The sequence below is a fragment of the Pelodiscus sinensis genome, chromosome 5 (genome assembly GCF_049634645.1).
Source record: "Pelodiscus sinensis isolate JC-2024 chromosome 5, ASM4963464v1, whole genome shotgun sequence".
In the NCBI taxonomy this organism is placed as follows: domain Eukaryota; kingdom Metazoa; phylum Chordata; order Testudines; family Trionychidae; genus Pelodiscus; species Pelodiscus sinensis.
In genome coordinates this window covers 83,783,148-83,804,618 of record NC_134715.1, presented here as the reverse complement: position 1 = coordinate 83,804,618, position 21,471 = coordinate 83,783,148, and the positions used below count along the sequence as shown (strand labels likewise).

The 21,471-nt window shown below is 39.7% G+C and overlaps 1 protein-coding gene across 8 annotated transcripts in view; it reads right to left on the bottom strand.

Moving 5' to 3' along the window:
• DLC1 (DLC1 Rho GTPase activating protein) overlaps window positions 1-21,471 on the bottom strand; it is a 381,113-nt gene that overhangs the window by 21,604 nt on the left and 338,038 nt on the right. For all 8 annotated transcript variants that reach the window (XM_075930378.1, XM_075930377.1, XM_006113504.4 and 5 more), the window contains 3 exons: window positions 15,919-15,990; window positions 11,935-12,016; window positions 772-835 (listed from right to left, as the gene is read on the bottom strand). In XM_075930378.1, coding sequence (XP_075786493.1) covers window positions 772-835; window positions 11,935-12,016; window positions 15,919-15,990 — 218 coding nt within the window. The remainder of the gene's footprint in view (window positions 1-771; window positions 836-11,934; window positions 12,017-15,918; window positions 15,991-21,471) is intronic.

The window sequence follows — 21,471 nt, the reverse complement described above, 5'->3', positions numbered from 1 at the left end:
CAAGAAGCTCAACTGTCCATAATTACTATCACACCAAATCCAAACTAGAAATTCTACCATTACTGAGCTTGAATTGTAGAGGTCTTAGTGTAAGACTTACTGGCCAGTGAAATTCTTTGCTTTGCTGTTTGGTCAAGACAAATGCTACAAGCCATACTGCTTTCCCTACCAATACTGAAACTACTCCAAACTCACTTGACAGCATTTATCAGAGACTTCTGCCTTCGTTTCGATTAGTATTTTAAATGAGTGATTACAAAGCAAAGGAGCAACAGGCCCAACTGCACATGCTGCTGAGGAGCCCTCCGCTCCCCCTGAGCTTGCCAGATAAAGCATTCCAGTGTTCTGCAGAGTCAGTTCAACTAAGCTGAGAGGATGATTTGCTCTGGTCCATGCTGATTAGTCAGCATCATAGGAGCTAATTGTGGTCTTCCTCGTCACAGCTGAACATGAGCGTGTTCTAGCTGACACAGGCACGCTGACATGGCATAGTAGTTGAGAGTGCTCTGCATCCCTGAGCTCAGCGTGTATAAAGGAATTAGATAAATCAATGAGTGTACTCGCTTACAGGACCAAACCCTGCAATCCTTAATCAAAAGATCAGAATGAAGCGTAAAGAGTGTGTTTTGTCCGCCTAAAAATGCCAGATTCAGCCCAGGAACAGTCTTGCGCTATAGCTCTGTTAGATGAACTACGAGATCATGTTCAGCTTTTATATAGTTCAGTACTGTAGAATGTTAAAAAACAAAACAACAACACAGCAAAACTTACCCTTTTCCTATGTGGACTAATTTCTAGCTTCATCACTGCACATTTGTTTAAAGTATTTAAACGCCTGTGGAAAAAACAAAAATCACCAGATTAACAACAGCGGGTGTATGACTTTTGTGACACTGGACTATTTCAATTAAGAGGCTTTTGTGAAGGCTATCTCCAAACTCCTTTGCATACAAATAGCCACAAAAGGAACCCCAATTAGCACTTATTATACTTAATTATTAACACACTACTTCAGCTGAATTCTGGGTGAGAAAAGTGAGGGTGGATGAGCATTTACTAGTTCCCCTGGGTCTAGCTAATGAGAGAAAAGTGAGTAAGTGAACAGTCCAAAGAGTGTAGAGACAAGCCAAATTTAAAAGTCCCTTTAAATTAATGAATTACTGACAATTATTGCTTAATATCACAGATCTTTTTATGTATAATCCTGAAGCAAATTTTCCTGACACTCAGAATAAGGTACAAAGAAAGCTCTTCTCCTCTGATATTGTGGATGTGATGCAGCCTGCTGTTGCTTTCATTTTTTACCCATCTAGCTGAAGCCTCAAAGAGGAAAACTAATTTTCCACACATCAGGTGCCTATTTTGCTCATGTTGTGTAATATAATTACTTTCAATACAACCCCAGGACAACTCTACTAATCTGTTAAAAAAAAGAGAGAGCGAGAGAGAGAGAAGAAAATCATAGACCTTATTCTTCCTTCCAAGTCCATACAGTTTCTTTCATATCTAAGACTGTGGCTCTCAACATAAAATAAATTTAAATTAAAACAAAATTCATTGCTGGATAAGAGTACTACAGCTATAATTAACTAGGCTCCCCATGAAATGCACTTTTAACTGCATACCTTAATGTACAATATGCATCTTTTTGTATAATATTCTATGGCTGGCTTTAGACCCAGTGCCTATCGAAATCAATGGAAGTCTTTCCATTAACTTCAGTGGTGTTGGATCAGACCCCGGATGCATACAATTCAAAATAGAATAATCAGATCTTTCTTAGTCCACTGAGTTTAATGAGAGCAGAATTAAGCAAATAAAAACCACACACAGTTTAAAATGCAGATCTTTGTTTTACAATTTTGACATCTTTTAAGCTAACCTTGGGAAAGCTAATATAGTTTTAAAAAAGAGAGAAACTAAAAAGAAAGTACTGATGCTGTAGTAAAATATAGTAAAGACTATGTGTGCTTCTTCCCCCTTCCATTACTTAAGCTTGAAACAGCACATATCATTTAGCTAATTGCGCATGTTTTAGAAGCTGTAGTAAAAAGGGGAACTAGCTGTTTAGACCCATTTCTCAAGGACTGGATTACACGTATTACTTGAGTTAGGGAAATTTGCTAATTGCTATTGCTTAAGTAAGCTATACTGGTGGTTGTTACTGAATGGAATAGAGTTGAAATATGCTAACCAATAACGCGGCAACACGAAGCTAAGGTAACAAATCAAGACGTGCCAAGTTAGATAAGAAAGTTAAAGAAAGTATAAAAAGGATGCTTAGCCAACGCTCAGGGTCGGCTCTGCTTTGAACATTGAGTTCCTTAGCCGTACCTTGGTTGCAACCAATAAACTTGAGTTGGACCCAGCCTGAAAGTGTGACTCACTTCTTGGGGTAAATCAGACTAGCCTCCAAGGGGATGAAACCAGCAATTTATGCAACAATGCAAAGAAGTATCTGTGATGAGTCTTGTTAATTTTATATAACAACTTAGTTATGCCTAGAGGAAGAACAACCAACATCCTCCACTTTCTGCCCCCTTCTGCACAGATAAGGGTAGGCTGCATCCTTACAGATGGAATTTGCATGGGGTTTAATCCTGCACCCACTGAAGTTTATGGGAAAGCTTTTATTTGTTTCAGTGGTGAAGGTTCGGACCCTTAGAAAACAGAGGATCCATTTATGCAATAGAGATGAAACACAGGTACAGAGAGAGCCTTGCTCAGACACAGGGCCACACTGAAAGCCCAGAGCAGAATGGTCTCTTTCCTCAAGGAGTGGTCCTGGGCCTTATTTTCTGCACTTTAATGATTCTATCTTCAGAGCAGGGTTTGGCTAATTTCCTTATGTGCTTTCCGAAGGCTCTCATCACTGTAGCATCAGAGGCTTTGGCTACACTTAAGAGTCTAAAGTGCTGTTGTGGTAGTGCTTTAAACCGAAAGCGTGGCCATGGCACGAGCAGCTCTCCCAGCGCTCTACGTAAATCATCCGTTTGGCATAGCCAACAGTGCTGGGAGCACAGCTCCCAGGGCTGGAGTCTGGGTCACATGGCTGCTTTACAGCCCTAAAATTTGCTGTGCTCAGGGAGGTGTAAAGTGCCAGTATAGACTTGGCCTAAGTGTCTCTCAAACACTGCTATTTATTTTAACAACTCTCCTTCAAAACAAAGGAACGGTATTATTCCTATCTACAAATGTGGAAATGGGAGCAGAACCCCAGGTTTTGACTCATCAGGCCTGTGCCCCTCTGCAATAGACCATCTGGGGCCAACCCGTGGCTCGCGAGCTGCATGCGGCTCTTGCCCCCCAAAAGAGTGGCTTGCGAAGCCGCTTCTGTGCCCCGCCCAAACGGCCCCCACCCCCTGCCGGCTCCCTCCTGACCCCCGTCTTTCCTGTGCTTACTGGGTCGGAGCTGCAGATTTTTTAAAATGGCACCCAAGATGGCTGCCATCTTAAAGGGGCAGCCTCCTTTGTTTTTGCTTGACAATTCTTTTGGGGGGAGAAGAGGGCGGCTGCTTGACAATTCTGGTGCGGCTCTTCACATTTTTTCTGCCGCTGTTTTGGCTCTCTTTGTTAAATGGGTTGGCCACCCCTGCAATAGACTGTCCTGTCTCCAAGTAACAAGGATTACAATGCACACCACTATTCCAAAACATTACTCCAGATGGTCTTCAGAGTCATTACACCATGCAATGAAACATGCAGAGTCTGATTCTGCCTACATCAGCTTCATATTTCATTGGCTTCAGTAGAGTTACTTCTGACTGTGTAATGGAGAACAGAATGAGGCTCACAGGTCTTGAGACACATTATCAGAGGGAAGGTAACATTTTGGCGTGTGACGCCCTACCAAGTAGATTTTTTAAATTAAAAACAACAGACCCTCAGGAGAACCCTACTACACACACAGGGTGTGTCTAGACTGAAGAGTTTTTTTGAAAAAAGTAGCCTTTTTTCTAAAAAAACTTCCCCTGTGCCTAAATTGCTGCTGTGTTCTTTTGAAAGTAAATCGAAAGAACGTGGAAGTTTTTTCAACTACGGAAAACCTCGTTTTATGAGGAAGAACGCCTTTTTTTGAAAGTGCTCTTTTGAAGAAAAGATGCTATGTAATGCAAACTGTGCTTTTTCGAAAGAGAGCATCCAGACTGCCTGGGTGCTTTCTTTCGAAAAAGTGGCTTGCTTTTTCGAAATTAATGGTTGTAGTCTAGACGCTCTTTTTCGAAAGAGGCTTTTTTTAAATCTCTTTCAAAGAGGCTTGCAGTCTAGATGTAGCCACAGTGTTGCTGCATTAATGAAAAATAGCAGGTTCAACCTCTTACCTGACTCTACACAGAGTAAGATTAAAAGCAATTTTATCTGAAGACTGTATTCACATTTATTATTTTTATTTCCTCCCTCACACTCTCTCTTTTATCTCCTCTCAAAATACCATATAGGGCTTTTTTCTTCCTCTTACAAAACATTGAAGTGATACATTGATTCCCTTTTGTGCTAATGTTATATATTCATTGTAGTTTATAAATTATCAACATTAAAAAATGTAACAGATTCATTCACGCATAACTTTTACAGCAGAGGTCAGCTATGTGATGGTTACTTATCTTCCTTTTCAGATTGCATAACATCAATTGTTCATTTAATTTTGAAGAAGGGAATTCATATTTTAAAGAAAAATTAAAACCTATGTGTTTAGTTGCAAACAACAAAACTAGATTTTAAAAAAGCACACCTGCATCAATATGGATAAAATGTTAATTATTCAAAACACAATCATCGTAATTTCTTCCAGAAGAGTATACACTACTTGGGTTTTCTTTAATTTTTAATTTGGCACTCCTGAACCTCAACCCAAGGTCATGCCACTTGGTCTTCAATTCTGTTTCATATAACAACCTGTGAATTTTACAGTATTGAAGCATTTACCTCATACAACAAAAAGAGCTACCACGAAGCCCCTATATCAGGTCTTATCTATTTCCAGCCTGTTGCATTTAACTAGCCTGACCACTTTGATCAGTTAGGGGAAGCATATTTAGAGCCTACCTGATAAGAGTGTCTTTGATTTCACAAAGATTATATTGTAGTCCCCCACCCCATTTAAAATAAAACCTTTGGAAAGCGGATTGAGATAAGTATCGAGACAGACGATTTCTATAGAGATCTTTTTAGTCTGTAAAAAACAACCTCCCCTCCCCACACCCTCACAAACATACATATGAAAGCAAGTTAAGATCATCTATTTATGGATGAGATGAATTACGGGACCAATCAGGCATGTAAAGATTCTGTTTCATATCTGACATGTTTTCATTACAAAAACAAAACAGTTTCCTTTTGAATATCTAAATGCTCTACAGAGATGTTTCAGATCTGTGGTAACAGTCCCATAATTATACATCCAGCTTGTTTCTGCAGGGAGAGACACTGAAACCTTTAATGATGTTGCATGGTGGTGCCTTCCTCTAGAACTAGTTCCACTGAATGCATACATACCTACACACACAGACTATTATTCAGGTTAAGATATGAAATACTGGGATTAATTGTTATCTCTGCAATCTTAATTCATTCCCTTTTTGTATCTGCACTATATGATCACATACTATTCCTCCATAGAACCTCTAAAGAATAACTTATTTTAAATAATAACTCCAGAAATAACTTAACTTGAAATAGCACATCCACACTACAGGGAAGCCTCGAAATTAATCTCCCTTAATATGGACATGCTACCTTGACTTAGAGCCCCAGGAAGCACTGGGGAGTAATTACTTTGAATGACTCTGGGGAGTACTTACTTCAAAATAACAGCAGCTGAGCATCCACACTAACCCTATTTCGAAATATCAATTTTGAATTAAGGCATTATTCCTCATAGAATGAGGTGTTATTATTTCGCTACCGCAAGCCCATTATTTCAAAATAATTTCGAAATAATGGGCTTTCTGTGTGGAAGCTCACCTTGTTATTTCAAAATAAGGGAGTTAATTTGAAATAACTCTGTAGTGTACACATGCCCTTAATGAGAAGCTAATCAATATTTTGTTTTCTCCTCATTGTTCAAGATGTGACCGTAGCCAATCTTATTTCCTGCACACTAATTCCTGCTCTGAAGACAGAATTATTTGCCTGAACCTGGGAATGGGTACCAGAAAAGGGATCACTTGATGATTACCTGTTCTTTTCATTCGCTCTGGGACACCTGGCATTGGCCAGAGTCAGATGACAGGACATTGGGCTACATCAGGGTTTCCCAACCTATGGGTCGGGATCCAAATATGGGTCGCCAACTCCCCATCTCCCCACGTTTTTGAATTGCCTTGGGTCACCAAGTCTTCCTGAATTGTCAAAAAGGGTCCCCATCTGGAAAAGGTTAGGAACTGCTGGGCTAGGTGGACCTTTGGTCTGGCCCACTATGGCCGTTCTTATGTTTTTATTAATTTCCTCGCAGGCTTTTCTATGGTTCTCATTACTATAGCATCTGTGTCTGACTCAAAGATTTATTTTCACAACCTTCCTATAAAATTAATTGGTAGTATTATTCCCCTTTAAAGATTGGGAACTGAGGCACAAGAAGATTAAGGTAAAAAATGTGTCCACTAATTTGGAGGGGCCAAATTTGAGATACTTAGGGTCTGGTTTTTTTTTCAGAATCTTTAGCATTAGAACACTGAGACTCATTGCAAGTGGGTTTCACAGGTATCTTCTGACAGCAGAGGAGTGTAGAGTCTCAGAAATCATGGGCTCCATTCCTAGTGCTAGAGGGGAATTATTCTCTCTAATGAGCAACTATTCTCTCCAGTATAGGCTTCTTATGCTTCACCACTTCCAACCCTCTCTCTCCCACCCCCAAATTTCTCCCCTCATCCTCACCTCAGTCGCCTTGTTCAACCATCCTCAATCCTACCTGGCTCCTTGTCCCCAGTCCTTCCAGCCAGGCCCAGCTTTCTCCCTTCTAAATTCTTATCTGATCATGTTTCATAATCGGTAACTAATTATTTTCTAATTATTTTTACTGTATTGTTACAAAGTATCATGAGCACTGTATTTTATCTCTATAATCTCCATCTTATCTGGTGGTTTACGTTGTTCAGGAAAGCCAGAAACACAGTGGCAACATTGATGCTTTCCACTAAAAACCACTAACATTCAGGTTTGAGCAGCATATACAAATTAGAGATCCTAACACATGATATAGTTGAGATCCAAAAGTGGGCCTTCCTTAAATTTGAGTTTAGCTCTGGAGGTTTGGTATGGTCCAATCCTGCTAAAATGTCAAATATTGGGTAAAATATAAAGAGTTAAGCATTCAATTTTTAAAAAATTGATCTAACAGTGACCACCTTAAATCACTATTTAGGAAACTATTTGATGGCCTGATTTTCAGAGAATCATAGCACCTATAAATATGACTAAGTCTGTGCATACACATAATAATGCCTCACAATGCCCCTCTGAAATAAGGCAAATATTATATATTTATTGGGTATGTCTACACTAGCTCATTAATTCGAGCTAGGTAGGCAAATCAGGCAACCGGAGTTGCAAATGAAGCCCGGGATTTAAATATCCCGGGCTTTATTTGCAGGTTCCCGTCCGGGTGCCATTTTTAAATCTCCCTTAGTCCAAACTAACTGCCCGCGGTTACACGCGGCAGTTTAAAGTTAATCCTTACTAAGTCCTTAACTGTTACTCCTCGAGAAATGAAGAGTAACAGTTAATCCGAACCAAGGATTTAGTTCGGATTAACTTTAAACTGCCGCGTATAGCCGCGGGCAGTTAGTTCGGACTAAGAGGGATTTAAAAATGGCGGCCATACGGGACCATGCAAATAAAGCCCAGGATATTTAAATACCGGGCTTCATTTGCCACTCCGGTTGCCTGATTAGCCTACTTAGCTCGAATTAATGAGCTAGTGTAGATGTACCCTCCGAGTGAAAAGTTTACCTTTCTCAGCAAGTATTTGGTACCATCCTCCTTGATTTCTCTCCATATTATAGTTCTCAGTAGGGTATCATATTTACAAAATTAGTCTGCGATTAAAGCTTTGGTGATGGTTTTCCCTGCTCACATTATAAACTGTTCATTAAATTGTGTCCCTGTTCTTCATGCAGGAAAACTTTTTGTGAAATGCTTGCATTAAATAATGTACAACTTCTGTTTGTGTTTTCAAAATGTGTTTCTGTTTTAATTTCACTGTAAAATGTGCAATAAATGCGAGAAAGTAACAAGGACTGCTAGTAGCACACTGGCTGACATGGATAGGTACATTCTCAGCCTAGGGCACAGGAAGTCATGCTCACACAACTATTATTTTGTTATTGTCAATTGCATTTGGGTGTAAACTGAACATTGTGCTAAAAATGCAGGAGAATTCTTGACTTCCAAGATTTTCAGCCAAGATGTAGTGACAGGTTTATAGCTCTGTGACAACAGCTGTAAGCCTTTTCCAAAATTAATCATTATAAGTTACAAAGTGTCTTTATCATCAGTCAAAATAAAAACAAAAAGCACGAAGAAATACAGCAGCACATTTGTTGGCAAAGGTAACCTCGCAAAGATATTTAATTGACTTAAAAAGTTAATTAAGAGACTATTAAGGAACCCTAAAACAATACAGACTTTGATAATCTATTAATATGGGGGCATATTTATAAAGGATCTCTAAGCCAAATTCTGATTTCAGAGTTGCGCCATGAAGTTATTTGTTTTTAATTCCTGGTTAGTAGAATCTGAACATGTACTCCAAAATTTTAACTTAAATCAAAACATTCGTCTTTTGTACAACAGTGTCAGATCAGTCACAATGACTTCAAAATAGTATGTTATTGCCTTCAAAAATTCTGTCCTTGGTTTCACTTTTGTATACATTAAGCCAGTGGGATTACTAAACAAATTCCATTGTGTATTACATTTTGAAGACTAAAGCAAATGAATTATTTTACAACAAACAGTCATATAAAACACTGGCTACTTTCATGAAAAATAACTCTTCTTGAATTGATTACTTTGATAAGACTATTGTCACATTCCATTTCCTAAAGATTTGTAACATATACTTAAGGTAAAAAGGCTGTAAAAGCAGAACCTTACTTTATGGATCACATTAGCAGTAAATGCCATAGATTAATGCAGAAAATAGTGTTACTTTCATTCAGTAAGAGACACTCAGCCACTTTTCTCTCAAATAAATAAAAAAAATCCAGGTTAAGATAATACTGAAGCAGGAGTGTTGAATCCAAAATCCACTGGCTTGGCTACATTTTTTTTCCTGGCAAGGACAGATTACATTTCTGGGAATTTCATTTTTTTAAGCACATCACTGCACTTTCTGTTACAGGTTATAGAGCATATTAATGAATATATGAGATGCAATACATTGCATCTCATGTTTATACTTTTCACTTACATTACTTTTTTATTCCCAATAAATGCCAAATGAGCTGAGCTTTTCTTTATTGCATCTCATCTTAAATCATTTTAGATATTTCTGAAGTACTTTATATTCTATTACTTCCTTTTTCTTTCCCTTGTGCTTGAGGGACAGAATAAAATTGCACCGAAGTTACAAACTTCTCCTTATGACTTAATTTTAACTCCTTAGAGCAGTGATCACCAACCAGTAGATCGGGATCTACCAGTAGATCTTGGAGCCTCTGACAGGTGATCCTGACTGGTTTGGCTGGGAAGCTATCAAGTGCTGGTACTTCAGCTGCCCCTCCCCACATTACTGTGTTTCTCCTGCCCTTTGCCTTGGAGCTGTCCTCTCAGGAGCCTCCTGCTTGCTGTGCAGGGGAAGGAGAGAAGGGTGCTGATGTCAAGGTGCCCCCCTCCCACTTTGTATCCTATCTCCACAGAGCAGAGAGGGGGCTCAACAGGACTTGGGATGGAGTTTACTGGCTGCTTTTGGGAGTGGTGTAGGGCCAGGGGAGGGGTGAACCCTGAGGTAAGCAGGGCCCAGCTAGAGCCCACATCCCGATACCCTACCCCAGTCATGAACCCTCTCCTATACCCCAAACCCCGCCCTAGCCCCGAGCACCCCTGCATTCAAACACCCTCCTAGAGCCTGCAACTAGAACCTCTCCTGTACCCCAACTACCTGCCCCAAGCTCAGCTCAGAGCCCCTCACACTCCAAATCCCTTAGCCCAAGACCAGAGCCTGCACCCCAACCCTCTGCCTCTGTCTGGTGAAAGTGAGGGAGCAGGAGGTGGGGCCTCAGAGAAGGGGCACAAAGGAGGCACGGGCAAGGGTATTTAGGTGTGAGGTAGATCTTAGATTGCACTTAAATTCAAAAAGTGATCTTGTGCTTAAAAAGGTTGGAGACCATTGCCCTAGAGGCTGATGACACATGCACGTACTGTTCTGCTTCATTTGACTAACACACTGGAAAGCTGCAGTAGTGAAAGGTAAGAGTGGAAAGAAATGACTAGACTCACTTATATCTAGATATGAAAAATGGGCAATAGGCTCTACCCCCAAGCTAGAAAGTGAAATCCTTCACTGGAGGACAGAATAGTTTTTTAAATGACTGGCTGGTTTTGTAGTCTAGAATACTTAAGGGAAAATTGTTTAATCCTTACTCACTGTCATAGTCAGTTACTCACATAAATTGCCCTATACAATTTAGCTAGACTAGTTGTGTCAGTAACTGCTCACCCATATGAGTAAAGGATTAGCAATCTGGTGGTGAGGAAACAATCACATTGCTTGGGAAACACAGTTCTCAGAAAATCATTCCTGTTTAAATTTGAGACCATGACACAGTCATGTAAGCAATGGCCCTGGTTAAATACTGTTGTACGCAGCCAACTTCTCATTCTGCTGTAGCTTAATAATTCAAGAACATGAAGTAAAATCAAACAAGGAATGAAAAAGGCTGTGCAAATGTCTGTCATGAAGATAGCCACTAGCTGTTCTTTAGCACTTGAAAAAACCCAAATTTATATAATTAAAAAAAATTAATATATACAGTAAAACTCCAGTGGTCTGGCATCCAATGGTCTGGCACTCCTGATGGTCTGGCACCATCTGGAACCCGGAAGTGCTCTGGGCATCCGGACAATTGGAGCTGCTCTACGCCCGGCTTCCCCGATTCAGACGCTGCTGAAAATGACCAGTGGCTGACTCAAGGAAGCCAGGGACAGAGCAGCTCAGCCCCAGGCTTCCCCGAGTCAGATGCTGGTCAGTTTCAGCAGCGACTGACTTGGGGACACCTGGGGCAGAGTAGCTGGGGTGCTGCTGGGTTGGTCCCGCAGCGCCGAGGGGCGCATCTCCCCAACTCCATCCCAGATCCCTCATAGCTTCCTCTTCTGATAGTCCGGCATATTTGATAATCTGGCACCCCCTGGGTCCTTAAACTGCCAGATTATCAGAAGTTTACTGTACTGGCACTGGATGGCAAAAGTCCTCAAAGGCTGTGTCTAGACTGGCATGATTTTGCGCAAATACTTTTAACGAAAAAGTTTTTCCGTTAAAAGTATTTGCGCAAGAGAGCATCTATATTGGCATGTGGCTTTGTGCAAAAGATTTGCTTTTGTGCAAAAGCATCCATGCCAGTGTAGACGCTCTCTTGCGCAAGAAAGTTCCGATGGCCATTTTAGCCATCGGGCATTCTTGCGCAAGAAATTAACGTTGCTGTCTACACTGGCCCTCTTGCGCAAGTATTCTTGCACAAGAGGGCTTATACCTGAGTGGGAGCATCAGACTATTTGTGCAAGAACCACTGATTTTGTACATTACAAAGTCAGTGTTCTTGCGCAAATACTTGCGGCCAATGTAGACAGGCGGCAAGATTTTGCGCAAAAGCAACTGCTTTTGCGCAAAATCCTGCCAGTCTAGACGCAGCCAAAGAGAATATTAATTACTAAATGATCCAGTTGAGATTATTTGTATCCAACAAAGTGCTTTTTTTCAAAACAATATATTTCACTTACCTGCACAAGGCCTCAATGGCATCTCTGTCCAGGAAGTCATGCTCTCGCTTGACTAAAGTGATGTCAATGGGAAATAGGAGATCTGAAGGAAACAAGACAGATGGGCAATCACAAATAATCTTATTCCCAAAGGTAACTGATTTCAAAGCAGCCAGCTGTCTCAGAGTCAGTTCGCTAAGATGCAGGCAACCAGCTCTTGCAAAATAAGCTGCACATCTCACCATTCCAAATGCCAGACAGGCACTTAATTCTCATTGAGAAATTTGTGTGTGTAGCTCTGATAACTGATAAAGTTCACATACATCATGGAAAAAAAGACTGAGCAAAGCAAAGATGAAATAAGGAGAGACACAGAGAGCAACAAGCTGAATTCAGCTGTCTGCCTGTCATCAGAACCGGCAGTTGATTCAAACTCGCCTAGTTTAAAACAAATATTAAAAACAAGCTTTGATGAAGCTTGTATACCTCACATTAAAGCAAAGGATCACCAAAATAAAAATCTCTGGAAAACAATGGAAAATAAAATCTCACTGGCTGTTAATCAAGCAATTTAATATTCTGTCACTGTTCCAACATTAAGTAGATATGAACTGAAATTTAAAAAAAAAAAGACAAACTGCTAAGGAACCAATGCTGTCTCCATTTCCTAAAAAGATTGTTTAGATAAACTCTTTGGGAGAGCTAACAGGAGGAAATAATGTTGTCACTGCAGTATGCTGGAAACTTACTAGAGCTCTGAAACAACAACCAGATAAATATTATTTACTGTCCTCCACAGATTCCTGAATGTCACATAAGTCCCAATCCTGGATTCTTTGCACAGCCAAAATTCATACTGAAGCCATTGGTGGTTCTGGCTGTTCAAGCAATATGGGAACAGGTTCTAAAGCTACTTCTGCTGCTGTGTTTTGCCTCTCAGATCACAGTTTTTGTATAATAAGGAAAAGCAATTTTCTACGAAGATCTAATCTCCAAAGATCAAGAAGAGTGAGTTCAAGTGCCAAAAGCAGCAGGGTCAAGGGAAATTTGCTAAAATGACCAGAGATAATGTAGACAATGTTAGCTAACATTAGACCAACAAATAATCTCTCTCATTAATTATTGGGCCTACAAGTCCTTTGGGAACAGACAATACCACTTTCTGAAAACTGTAAGGAATTTTGGCTCCTCCCTCCCCAGAAAACTGCAGGTAATTCTTAATTTTAGCAAGACATAGGACTTGAGCCCAGGTCCACTGAAATTAGTGGTTTTAATGAGTATTAAACTGGGGCCATAAGGTACAGGTGTTTCCTCATAAAACGCATATCCCCCCAGTAGTTTCAGTCACATTATAGGAGTGCAGGGCCAAAATAAATGTATAAAATGTTAAATTCTGCTGGGATTTTCATAGAAACAAGCTAGCTTTGTGTCCCATGTGGAGGTGCACATCAAAGTTAACTTGAAATCCTAATAAGCTGACTAGCAGAATTAGGTGATAAATAGAATTCATATATTGGTTGTTTCTGCTTTTTGCTGGCAAAGTGAATTTAAAATAACTAAAGTATATTGCTTTTAAATAGGGATGGCTATATTTCTGATAACAGAATAGGCCAAATCCTGCTCTCACGTGGGTTGAAGACAAGCAGAATTTGGTCCTAAAATTAAAGGCTGGCGCCTGCAGAGAAAACAACTTCAAGCAGACCCTGAAAAAACACAATCAAGGAATGTTGTATGGGCAAACAATTTCCTAGAGATTCTGCATATCAGTAAAACACGACTGAAATGACCCTCATAAGCACTAAGTTGCCTAAGAATCCACACTTTTTCCAAATGTCAAAACCAGTTGGCATGGATTTACATTATTGGATTTATGATTCCCCAGCACACATTCCAAGAAAGTATGTTCCTGGCACCTTGTCAGCACCCAAAGAGGAAACAAATAGAAGGAAATTTCAATTCTAAATAGGCGAATAAAAGAATTGCTAACTGCTGTCTTAGCAAGTGCTATCATCTTCTCACATTGCCAATGCAGCTGCAAATAAAAGCTCAAATAAATCAGTTTTCAAGAAGAGTGCTTAGCATTGGCTGCAGTTTCTAACAATTATTCACTGTAAGTAGTGGATTGTCTATAGACAGTGTTTAACAGCTGGAGACTATGAAGAAGAGGCAGCTATGACAGTGCTTCCTAATTGTGCTAGAATGCAAAAAAATGTTACAAACAAAAGGACTTTCACAGTAAAAGACTTTCACTGTATCATTTTTCAAAATACACTTTACATTTTAGTAAATTCAGATGTAATTTAAAAATGGTAAGCCAAATCCTGAAGTGTTCATCACACAAAACTGCCAGTGAAATCAAGAGTTTTGCTTGAGTAAGGACTTTGAAAAAGCACCAATGTAATCCCTCCCTCATCCATACCGGCACGGAGAGTCTTGGGGGAAGATAGGGGAGGGGAATCTCTTCAGTGAGTTATCTTCAAATTATCCTGTACATGCATGCTCTCTCTCATCTCCACAGCGTGAGACCTACCCCCAAAACCAACACATGCCAGAGAACACATAGGAGGCAATGGCCATCTGGGAGGAGCCCAGGTGCTTGCATAATGACACAAAGTTCCTAATTCCCTCTTTGTTTCCAGACAGTAGCTCCACTGGAGGGTCTTCTCTGCCTACAGCTGCTGGTAAGAAATGGGACTGAATTGGTGGATCCATTGTTGAAAAGATTCAGTGAGCACTGTGTGCCTGACAGACTGGGTACATTGTGGAAGCTACTGTAGTGAAAGGCTGGGCTCCTAAAGCTGTCTACCCAGGAAGGACAATGGTGGAGACATCTGGGGCCCTGAAGTTAATTCCCAGGCACACAAGAACTACAATAAAGAGCAGACCTGTAGCACCTTACGGTGTGTCCACACAACACCCTAAGCTCAAAATAAGATACGCAATTTGCACTACACAAATTGCGTATCTTATTTAAAATCTATTTCGAAATAGGTTATTTCGAAATTTGGCACCAACTTTCAAAATAACATGCTATTTTGAGACATCTCTTATTTCTCATGGAACAAAGGTTGCTGGGATGTCAAAGTAGCATGCCCATTATTTCAAAAAATAATTTGAAATTACGGGTGGCTTCGGTAGACATGGGGCAGCTATTTCAGGATGAGATGATCTGAAGTGGGTTTTACCCAAAAAAGCTCATAAATATATTAGTCACCTAAGTACCACAGGGCTTCTCATTGTTTTTACATTTACAGACTAACATGGATACCCCTCTGAGAAAAGCTAAAATACTTCTCCATATTTAGCTTTGTTTAATTTGGGCCATTAATTAATCCTTGCAGAACTCTGTGAAATAGATAAGTATTATTTGCCTCAGTTTCCCCAACTCTGAAAAGGGGGTAGAGGAGTCCCATCCCCCTCACTCTAATAAATCAGTATCAGAGCCAGGACAAGAAATCAAGTGTTCTTGGGTCTTATCTTGTTCTCAATCCTCTATACCAAAGGCTGCTAAAATTCATCATTGAAGCACTTGCTGGTTGGAGAGTGCTGATTACCCCTTCTTATTTGCAGCTATTAAAATAGCGTCAGTAGCGCCAGAATTGCATTATAAACTTTCCTATATTGTCATGTAATCAATTCTACAGGCACATTATGGGATAACAAATGGGAAGGAGAGGTGTGTCCAGGAAAGTCATTAAAAAGTGGTTAAGACAAACATTGGGAATCCCTATATTAAGCTAGAAATACACGAAGCGAAACAATTTAAAATTGCCACCATGTCTGAGTGTCTTTGTAGGGTTTGATATAAATTCACCAAATTGTGTGTGTGCACATGGTGGATGGTAGAAACTAGCATAGTGCAGGATCTAATAGCGCTTCAGTTCATCACATCCCACCCTCATACTAGACACTGCATTTAGGAATTAATTATCCTGTCTAAACAATAAAGCTCTAGCAAATTGATCACACAGAAAAAAATCAACTATTATCAACTCCACTGCTTACCTTCGTAAAGCTGGGCATACTGTGGGAACCCTGCTGCTCGCAGCCAATCACAAGCTTCCTTGGCTTCAATTTCTGGAAGAGAAGAGATGCAAAACACCCTCTGATTAGCCAATTGCAAAGCAAAAAGTTCTTTTCTACCACTTCGTTTGCTGTGGTTACAAAAGGAGCATGTCAATATTCAGCAAAATTCTAGCTGTAACATATCTTATTATTCTCCAGGCTTTGTTGCTTCATTTTTTGGTTTCCTTTGCTTTTTGTGATCAAACACATCTTGGATATTGGAACTACATTAACACTCATCTCATATTTACAAAGCTAATATTTAAATAAACAAACACAGATGAATTCTAGAGCTACTATGGACTATTCTGTGCAGGATTTGTGAAAACCAGGGAAACTGGGACTGCAATCAATGTGAACAGCATTAATGCAATAAATTGTATAATCTCTTGGCACAGCTATTCTCTCTGGTCAGAAATACTTAATAAAGCTTATAATACCCATACTTTAACATCATGTAGATAATACTGATAGACGAAAAGCCTAAGAACAACTGACACATTGTGTTGCAGCTCACTCAAGCTTTACTGCACAGTTAAAACTGAGTAGCATTGGAGTTATCCACCCCTTTTTATGAGTTACTCAGTTTGAAAGCAAATTATTCTTTCCAACTAACTTTTTCTTGCTCTTCACCGAAAAATACCAATATTTTGCTAAATGAAATCATTCACAAATATGCACATGAAACTGTGAGAAAGGAAATGTGTATACTCATTACGCATTATATTTTCTTGTAAAGCATCTCCACAGATATAATTAATTTGGGTTCATCCCAGAAGAAAAAGAGAAGTTAATGTCTCAATAGGTCACAAGCCAGAAAAATGTAATGGATGTTAAGATCAGCTCTAGAAAAGCATCATTAATGGAGAAACCAAAACTGTACAGAACTAGAAGAGTTCTTTAAACTGACAGGATAATTTGGATGTAGTTTGTCTCTTTTAAATGCTTGGGGAAATGATAAATTGGGAAATACTTTCATATCTTGCTTAGAATTGATAGTATCTAGGAGGTAACGGTACATAATGAGAACTAAAAGGACACTATTAGTAATTCATACATTCCATAGCAAACTGTTGCTACTTGTTAGCAAAAGAACCAAAGAGTAGGATTCTTCCCAAATTTGGTTAACCAGAAAGTCGAATTTAAAAATATATATATATCAGAAAATAGCAGAGATTTACTGAACCATTTTCTTATTTCAGAGGCTTCAAGTTTATAATCTATTTTTACTAAAAGAGATTAATCTCCAATTAATTAAAGTTGGGCAAGTGGGAAAAAAATCAAAGCCAATTGCTTTGATGTTGAATATAACGTGCAGAGACAATTTGCCTTTTGAAGCTCTGCATATATACACATTACAAACCTAATAATGTATATAGAAGCATGGTCTTCGCTTTAGTTTTTTACAATATTAGTTAACAGTGAAATAAGAATTTTGAAACTTATTGCAGTCTGAAGGGAAGGAGAAAATAGACCAACTCCCCAGTCCTGTACTGTTCCAAAGCTGTTCTAATACATGTAATGTGTTTGGCTCTTTTAACATTTTACTTCATCAAACAGGTAGTGAGCAATCAGAAATTCTTAAAGTTTATTCAGCCTTGACTACATTCAGACTTCTTGATGGACCAGAACAAAAAGGCTTAATTAGACACAAGTGACTAGACAATTTTGCCACCTACTTTGACTAGATACCATCACTAGGAATATGCGCCTGGATTTTAATACAAATATTTCGGAATATGAGCACGTAAGTCTAGTAGCAGTGGATTTAAAACAATTCCTCATTTGCATACTTAAAATGACAGTGTATGAATTTGGCGCACATTATAAAATACCTTTAAAGATGCCACAAACAAAGTCAAAAGAAATGGTGACCCTCTTTTGGATCCCCAAAATGACAATTTCACTTTCTTTGAGCTTCTATATCTGCTGCAGAAATAAAAAATAAGCTTTCTGTTTTGCTGAACATTGTATACTTCTGTGCTGATAAGATGCACCTCCAAATCAAAACATTAAGGAGAGCCAAAGCACAATATTCAAGATCAACAAACAGCAACAAATCCTTGTTCACTAACACAGGCAAGCATTTGCGCAACTTGTGTTTGCTTCACCTTCGGATTAGGGAACCACACGAGAACAAGCATGTACAGCCCCATCCACCCAGCTATTTAATAAGAAAATTATAATTCCATTCCAATTGTAAAGCATAAAAAAAAACCTTAGGTTTTTATGCAGTGCTGGATTTTAATTTAGACTTCAGTGATACATGAAAGGATGCTGAAAGAAATCCAGACAAAGTTATTTCAAGATTCTGGTCTTATTAAGGGCATGAAAATACTGGCAATAACAAAATATTAAGGGCCTCACAGAAAAGGCATTCAGATGCAATGAAATATTAAATGAACAATCTGAAAGAAATTCCTAAACATATTTGTAAAAGCTAGTGGTTGCAATATTTCTCATTTTTACAGGTTAGACGCCACAGTATTCATTAGACCCTAGCAGCTAGAGGAAGATAAGCAATATAGAATATGAATTTCTATTCTATTCATATCGGGCTCAGCAGTGGTACTGCATAGTGTAAGTTTGTGTTGAATATACAGCTCATTAAATTGCTGATAACAGATCAGTTTTCACTGCACTGCAAAACTTCATTATCTCACAGAAAAATAAATAAATAAATAAATAAATAAATAAATAAATAAACAAACAAACATTTATTTTTTTATTCCTGCCAAATGAAGTGACAACCATATGGGGGAAGGGGGAGGAAAGGAAGAGACCGAGGGCCACACTCTTTGTAATATTAATGGAGGAGGTGTGGGGTTTGGGATGGAGGTTGGGTGCAGAAGGGAGCTTGGGAGGATTGGGGGTGCAGGAGGGAGAGTGGGGTCTGGGAGGGAGTTTGGGTGAAGGAGGCAGTTGTGACCCAGGGTAGGAGACTGGGGTGCAAGGGTTGGTTTGTGACCTAGGGAAGGGGATTGGGGTGCAGGAGTTTGGGCTGTAACCTAGGGTAGAAGGGGATTGTGATCTGGGGCAGATTAGGATGGCAGATGTGGGAGGAGATAGGAGTGCAGGAAGAGGACAGAGGGTTTCGGTATGTTGAGTGTGGGGGGAAGGATAGAAGGCTGGGGAAGAGAGGGCCTGGGGTGCCAGAAGCAGGCTCTGGCAAGGAGATTTATCAGCCAGCAGCCCAACAAGCTTGCCTGCCTGAGGAGCTAAATGCTTGCAGAGTTTAAAAGGTTTCTCAGCCAGCTAGCCTGCCTGCCTGCCTGCCCCACACCTGGCTAGGCTGAACAGCCATGTGCTTGTGTGAATAACTGAGCTGGAGGGGAGAGGGATGTGGTGTTATTCAAACAGGCAGCACCCATTGTCCAATTTCAGGTCAGAAGCCAGCCAATGGGATTGTGCTGGGGGTGGGACTTACACCTGAAGCCTTCCATCCTCCCCTCTGGGCTCACAGTGTTTAAAGAGAAACAGTCCCACAGCTGCTTTTCTGAGCAGTGCGTGGGACTGTGTGGCAAGCAGGAGACCCTACCTGGGGCTTCCTGCTGCATCCACGGGCCAGATCTGGTGGCTTGGCAGGCTGGATCCGGCCCCTGGGCCGTATTTTACCCCCTGGCCTGAGTTAAAATCAGGGTGGAACAGCCAGGGTATTTTGTCCTAGGCTGGAAGCTGCTGTCTGGCTGCAAGTGCTAAAGGCAGAGGCCCCTCCTACATCTTAACCTGAGCCCAGGAAAAATCCAGGATATGGGCCATAGCCCTGGTTATAAATGGATTTCTGAACATCTTGTTGATGAGTGCTACCTTAATTAGAAAAGGGACATCAGATGGGACACAGGCCCTAGATTGTAACCTAATTTCCAATCTGCTTCAAATTATACTAATACAATTTTTCATAAGATTATTAAATGTGTACTAATGCTGGTTGGAAATTGGTTTACAATCTGAGAAACAAGTGGAGCTCCTACACTGCCCATCTTGCAAGGATGTGCCATTTCCTTTTTAAAGTAAAAAGTAGGCTGCTACTAATAGATTCAAATGCCCATTATTTTAGACTACAAGCCAGTATTTTCATACGGCAAGAAATATGTGAACTTACACATGACCCTTCAAACATCTGCCTTGTGATAATTCTCTTGAAGCAATGGAAAGTTTTGGTGTGAGAAACATTTTTTACATTTCCCAATATGCAAGAAATTATTTTAGAAACTAAAAATGCAAAGGAAACACAATGAAGTCTTTATTCTTGGACTTTCTGTAAGCAAACAGCAGGCAAATGTGTTAAGGAGGAAACAGGAAATTTTATTGGAAACGCTTTATTTGTTAGTCTACTTCACAAAGCAGACAGTATATGTTTAAAATGAAGGTTAGGAGTTCCTTTTGTGTGGGACTGGGAATAATTAGGCCACATTTACACATTTCCTGGGGTTTTAAAATGACCCAATCCTACAAAACAACAAGTACAAACAGGAATTCTTAACAACTCCATTTTATTTAACTCTGCAATGTCTTAATTCCTGAAGATGTGAGTTTGCAATATTATGCCATCCAGGCAAAATCCCTTAATTCTCATCTCATTTTACACTGTAACTTCAAAATTGAACGAGAGGTCTACCGACTTAGTGTTGCTGGTACTGGGTTATAAAAATCAAAACTTTATGTCCCAATGCAGGAGTTGTTAATTTATTTTTTTAACAAGAAAACTAACAGTTACTGTCTGTTCTGAACACAGGAAAGAAACAAATGTTTTGATCTATCCAAAACTCTCAAATGGTTTGAGAGTTTTTATAATTCCCATGAATCCATGAACTTCTGACAAAGGTTTACAGACTAGTACGTTTGCAGCCCTGTGCAACAAGTTGCAAACCTCCTACACCTGCAGAAAGACATAAATCAGCTCCATTTAAGCACCAAATAGAACACAAGCAATTGTGCCAAGCAGATGGTTTCCCTTGGCTTGAACTCAAGACGCCCTTATGGTCACATTGGCTCCTCTAAAAATCACTGAAACTCTGCTTATCAAGCCTTTTGGCTGCATCAAGGTGGCTGGTTTTACAGAGGCACTATGAAGTTGAACAGAATCACCGCTGTTTATTATCAGCAGATCTCACCAAAGGTTTGGATTTGGTGTTGAAGATCACAACCATAACACACAGATACTCAGGACAGCCACGGGGAAAAAACAAAACAACAACAAAACACTTACTCTTTCCTAATCTGTGAGCAGAATAATAGTTTTACTTAAAATACATTTTCCTGCCAAAATATTTTTGTAAAATAGAAAACAAAATAACCTTCATTGGCTAGCCACCACGAGAGACATATGCAAGGATGTACATTAACCAAAACTGATTCCTCCACCACGACTGCCAATAATATCATGTACTAGAACTGATATCACGATTATTTCAATTCACAGAATTCTCTAAAGACCTTGATTTATACAGCATTTGAACTATTCAAGAAGTTCTGAACCATTTCCTTGCAGAG